This window comes from Poecilia reticulata, linkage group LG23 (assembly GCF_000633615.1).
Source record: "Poecilia reticulata strain Guanapo linkage group LG23, Guppy_female_1.0+MT, whole genome shotgun sequence".
NCBI lineage: Eukaryota > Metazoa > Chordata > Actinopteri > Cyprinodontiformes > Poeciliidae > Poecilia > Poecilia reticulata.
The window spans coordinates 13,408,098-13,414,284 of record NC_024353.1 but is presented as its reverse complement, the minus strand read 5'-3'; the positions used below and the strand labels follow the sequence as shown (position 1 = coordinate 13,414,284).

The following is a 6,187-nucleotide window of genomic DNA, read 5'->3' as shown; positions in this document are numbered from 1 at the left end:
AGGATGGCAGCTATGAGGCGGAGTCAGGATGGACCCCAACTTCCTCCAACCAGGAGCTCAGTGACATCAGGACTACAAGACAGGAAGAGACGTCAGGTCCACGCTACAGGAGAGATGTTGGGCCTGTCCTGAACGCAGCATAATGTTCATGTTTGGACAAAAAAACACTGCCAGATGGTCCAGAAATGGACAAGCATTTATGTCTTATTTTGTGTGCAAACAGTAAAAAAAATAAAATGAAATAAAGAAAAAAAACAAAACCTTCTCTTTTATGTTCCTCATATAACATGTTGCATATAAGCAATATCAAATGAATATATTTTAATACACGTATATTTTTTATATAGATTTTTAAAAATACAGCATTAAAAATTTTAATGATTGGAGCGAGGTTTATTTATAAAGACATAAGTGCTATAAAATGGGCACACATCAACCAACCAATCACATGTCAATGATGAACTCTGATGTCATTGTTTTTCATCCAATGACTGAGAATCCAGGGTCTGTTGAAGCGCCTTTGCATATGCTAGGCTATTTGTATGCTAAGCAGAGTCGTTAACACCTCTAGCCCACCCGCTACCCCGCACCGCCACCCCTCCCCCTCCAAGGATTCCGCAATCGACAGATTTCGACTCCCGTGAGTAAAAATGTAGACTGTCGATTGCTGTCGATATCTGTCGCTGACGAGCTGCATTTGCATCAGAATACAGGGTCAAAAATCCCACTTTTTGTCCTGTGGTTCAATTGATCGGTTTGGATCAGATAAGTCCAACAGACTGATGAACAAGGTCAGATTTCTCTGCAGGTGTGGACTAGGAGGAATTAGTGAGGCACTGCACTTTCAGACCCCAGCAGGTGAAATGCTTGTAATTTAAATGGAGTCGTTTAATTTACTTTATTATAAGTTATTGGGGGCACAATTAGTAGTTTTTGTCACTATGGAAATAAGGTTAGATTTGTTCATCTGCTTTATGTGTGATGGGATCTGGATTCAACAAGATGAATATTAAATAAACTGCATAAAAATGCATCTGAATAGCCTATGTTAATGATTATAATTTGACGGGTAAAAATAATGAATAATGAATTTCTTTTATGCTGTGACCTCTGTTGTTGTTTATCACTTACTTTATTCAGTAAATAATATTGTTGAAATGTCATGGGTTTGTTGAGACCACATCTAATACTGAGAATATCTTACATACCATAACAGTAAAGAACTGATCACTTATTTATGTTTTAATTAGATTTGATATATTTATTTCTTCAATATTTTTCATGTCAGTGTTAATGTCATGAAGCTGATGACTCTATGACACCCTGGCTCATTAGGATTTGATTAAGAACCAGATTTGTTCTTTGTAATTTCTGTCCATTAAAACTAATAATCTATAATCAATAGACAGGTCAATATAAAGATATAATCCATGTTTCTGTCTCATATTTGTATAGCATTAAAAGGACTTGGAACTTTTGTTTTTCCACTGAAAGCTCTGGTTTGCACAATAAATGCCATGTGGGTGAAGTTTTATGGATGATACTCTGATGTCCCATTTTCCTGAAGGCAGCACAGACCTGCACCACCAGAAACTGACAAACACTGAAGAGAAGAAGAGTTATGATTAATGTAGTTACAGTTCTATCCATGTTTTAATGTTGCAGAGCTCAGTCGTTTTGCAAATAGTTCAACGTTTAAACTGGCATGTTGTACATCTTTTATCAGGTCATTTGTAGAATATTTAACTACAAAATGGCACAAAATAAGAATTTTTTTCCACTCTGATTGGCTGCTGTTAGGCCTACAAATTTTAACTTCAATGTTCATTAAATTTTTCGTACACATCTGTGAAAATAATTTCTGTTCCCATGGCTTTTTTGCTCTCTGGGAAATTATTTTTGATTATAAATACAGAAATCAGCATGAAAATAAAAAAAATCTACAATAGTGATAGTAATATTAATAATTAAATAATGGTCAGTGCAAAGTAGCCTACAAATTCTTTGGTGGGGGGCGGTGAGGGATAAAGGCTAGGGGGCGCTGACCCAAAAAAGGTTGAGAAACACTGATCTAACCTAAAAATATACATTTTACATACGTATTAAAACTTTCGCTGTCCTAACATGAGACAGATAATCTCTCTCTGTTTTGTTTAGTTTTCTTCTTGGAAAAAGTTATTCAAAACAAGTTTTTGTCTAAATTAAGGTGAATTCATGGTTCCTTTTTCCACATAATGTAACCGGTAGTGTTTATGATAAAAAAAATAAAAATAATTATGTGATCGGCATCGGTGATCCGCCCTCATGGGTGATCGGTATCTGTATCGGCAGGAAAAAACCTGATCGGCACATCTCTAGTTTGTATGGATGGAGAGGGTTTAAATACAGCAATAACTCCATTGTGATACATTTATTTCAATACATGGTTCTGCAGGTTGGTCATCTCCATTGTCCTACTCTGGATCATACTCTGACTCCAACATGGAAGGTTGGATGAACAAGTCTTCTGTTGTTCACATCTTTAATCAACTTTGGAATAAAAAGTTTATCTGCCAGTAGATAATTATATTGCTGCTATCAAACTACAAAAATAGGAAAACGAGGTGGAGTGGAATGCTCTACACCCTAGAGTGGGTGGGGGAATGAAATGTCTCATTCACATTTAAAAAGACTGCAGCAAAATGAGTTGCTTTAAAACATATCTCAAAACAGTTAAACGAGGGATATGTGGAGCTGCAGTAACAAGGAATTCAGACCAAAGCACTGCAGTTCTACCCTATATAGACCATAAGTGAATGATTTACATGCAAAAAGGAAGGATTTAAAAGCATGATGTATCCACTTAAAATTCTTCATCTCCATTTCAACTTCCACAAGCAGGTCATCAGACATACATACCACCGTTCTCTGTTTGTTTGGCAAGAACACACGGACAATAGGCTTCTGGGGGGAGCGTGGATTGGCCCGTCCAGTATCAGTGGGAGTCTGCAGGACTGCTAATGAGTTGGGGGCTGAGGGAAGGGCCTGAGCTCCACCTCCATCACCTCCCATCTTGACCTCCAACAGGCTTGACATAGGGGAAATGGTGCAGGAGAAATCTGTGCCATTCCCCATGGCTTCCAGCAGCTGCTGCTCCCTCTGCTGCAGGGCGTCCAGTTTACTGGTGTACTCTTCATATGCCTGTCCAGGGACAACAAATAAAAAAATAGTCTTGTCGCTAATTCTGGCACGTTTACAGAAACTTCAATTAATGTACATTGTCCCTACCAAATAAATTAAATTCAATTATACACACAAACTACTGACTGAACAACTTCTGAGCCTCCAGACATGTGTTTGAAGGCTCAGACATCTTCCATAGAAAGGCATTCTTACCTCCAAATATATGGAGGGAGGATTGTGTTCGCCTCCAAATTTCTCCAGTAGAGCCTCTAAGTGTTCCTGTGTCAGCTTTATCATCTGCTTGATGTTCCAGATCTGAGGAGAAAACACAAGAGCTGCAGAATTAAGTGAAAAATAAACCAAGCCTATTTTTATCAACATAATAATAATAAAAAAAACATTTCTAAATAACAAATGTTACTGGCTTTTGGATCATGCATATTATGCCAATTTATTCACTTCACAGCCATCACAGATGTTCACTGGTCTCAACCAGGCACTGTAAACCATATGGGCCAAAGATTAGGAAGTGCTAAAGCTGTCCAACCACTCTATTCTCATGTTCCTACTTCATTTTATGGCAGAATATTGGAAGCTGAACCAGTTCTAAGGGGAGCAACAGGGTTACGTGGTGAAAATAGAGAAGGCAGTTATGGTGCACAAAATAAAAAAATAGCACAACAAACAAACTCTATGGAACTTATTACATTTAAACCTGGGTTCTCAGTCTTTTATTTTCTGACAAATGGTGATGTTTTCAACCACAAGCTTGAAAATGCCAAAAGGCGTACTTTTTAGAAAGACCTTCATATGCTGTAAAATATCAACCAACCAATCAGTGAAATTTTATTTGTATAGCACATTTCAGCAGCAAGGCATTTCAAAGTGCTTTACATCATTAAACACAAAACACAGTCATGCAACACTGAATCCTTGCCTGAACTATCTGTGGATTAGTTCAGACAAGGATGCTATATTCTAACAAAGTACACTACCTGTTGATCTATGTAATGTTATGGTTCTGTGTGTGGCCAAATTTAAGTTTTGTCACAGAGAATGAATTTTTATTTGCTTTTTGGAAGGGATGGGGCGTGAGTGGGATGGGAGTGCATTAAGCATTTTTTACATATGCATGCTTCCAAACCAAATATACAGTTACTTAGGCTCTAATGTCTGAGAGTGTTTATTTTTTATCTTACATCTCTTTGTCCTGTGATGGACACGTGGCCAGTGCCCAACTCATGAAAAAGGCCATTTTAACTTCAATGTTCATTAAATTTTTCGTACACATCAGTAAAAATAATTTCTGTTCCCATGGCTTTTTTGTTCTCTGGGAAATTATTTTTGATTATAAATACAGAAATCAGCATAAAAATAAAAAAAATCTACAATAGTGATAGTAATATTAATAATTAAATAATGGTCAGTGCAAAGTAGCCTACAAATTCTTTGGTGGGGGGCGGTGAGGGATAAAGGCTAGGGGGCGCTGACCCAAAAAAGGTTGAGAAACACTGATCTAACCTAAAAATATACATTTTACATACGTATTAAAACTTTGAAATGAAATCTGTCAAACTTGTATTTCAGATCATTTACCTGTTCTGTTCTCTATCGCCATTTAAACCACTGTGGTAAAAAATGTACAAGATCTATTACTTCTCGTAGGATTACCTCATCAACCACCTCTCAGCTCTCTGCAGCCACTGGTGATATGTTACCACCTGTGTCACACATCAGCAGTAATTTTGATGTCGATGATCTCATTACCCAATTTAATAACTTGTGCACAAACACTTCGAACTCAATAGCTCCTCTTACAACCATGAAGAAAAGTAGATTTTCTGAGCCGTGGTTCAAGTAAACCACAGGTGTCAAACTAGAGTCCTCAAGTCCAGCAACTTTTAGATATGCCTCTGCTGCACCACACCTGAATAGAATCTCTTATTAAGCGTGCAAACATCACATTGGCGACGAGGATTGAAAACTGAGACGAAGAGTAAAAAGGGCAAGGCGAGCGTATTCCCAGACGGCAGCTCCACGTGGACAGACTAAGTACTAGCTAGCCGTTAGCTAACCAGCTAACACCAACGACACAAGCCGGAGTGAACCATGTCGCTTACAACTACACCTGCCCTTTCACCGTTTGATACCGAAACCGAACCTAGTTCGGTCGGACCGCGCTGGACAAAATGGATACAGAGGTTTGAAATCTACGTTTGTTTTCAACATTTCGGGTGACGTGCGGCTAAAAGCTCTACTGTTGCATCTAGCCGGTGAACGTGTACATGACATTTACGACATGCTAGCAGCGAGCTCAGACAAGTACGCCGATGTGAAAACGAAGCTCGACACGTATTTTACACCGAAGAAAAACGTCCTGAGAGATCAATAACTATCCGAGCAGCACACAACAGGAATGGAACAAGGAGCGGCTGCGTCTATGAACGCCATACAGCCGAAAGGTCAACCGAACAAAGCCTATAAAGTCACATCTATCAACAAACCAAACAACCAGTGCAGAAATTGTGACGGGAGATATCCACACGAAGGGGATTGCCCTGCACGAGGAAAAGACTGCAAAGCCTGCGGTAGGCTAAACCATTTTGCCAGACAATGTCGATCAAAACAAAAACCTCCTGTCCTAAACTATGACTCAAATGCCTAAGTGTACCATAAAAATCACAAAACTTCTAAGAAAGTGTTCTCAATCACCAGCTCAGCACAAGGTGACAAAAAGGATTCATCTAGCAGTGGCGATGACTATGTGTTTGTCACAACTGGTGCAGACCAATGTTGTGGTCAAGACCACCTAACCCGAGACCAAGACAAGTCCACAGTGTATCGAGACCGAGACAAGACCAAGACCAGCGCCGCGCTCTACATATGATAAAATGTGAAATATGATCAAAATCACTTCTCAAATTTATCTGAAAGATCCATATTCCCTTAAAACACATCCATCCATCCATCCATCCATTTTCTTCCGCTTATCCGGGGTCGGGTCGCGGGGGCAGCAGCTTCAGAA

The 6,187-nt window shown here is 39.0% G+C and overlaps 1 protein-coding gene across 1 annotated transcript in view; it reads right to left on the bottom strand.

The window, feature by feature from the left end:
- braf (B-Raf proto-oncogene, serine/threonine kinase) overlaps window positions 1–6,187 on the bottom strand; it is a 55,845-nt gene that overhangs the window by 35,518 nt on the left and 14,140 nt on the right. Inside the window, exons 2-3 of the mRNA XM_008401202.2 lie at window positions 3,376–3,477; window positions 2,899–3,180 (exon numbers count right to left, since the gene is read on the bottom strand). Of these exons, the coding sequence (XP_008399424.1) occupies window positions 2,899–3,180; window positions 3,376–3,477 (384 nt within the window). The remainder of the gene's footprint in view (window positions 1–2,898; window positions 3,181–3,375; window positions 3,478–6,187) is intronic.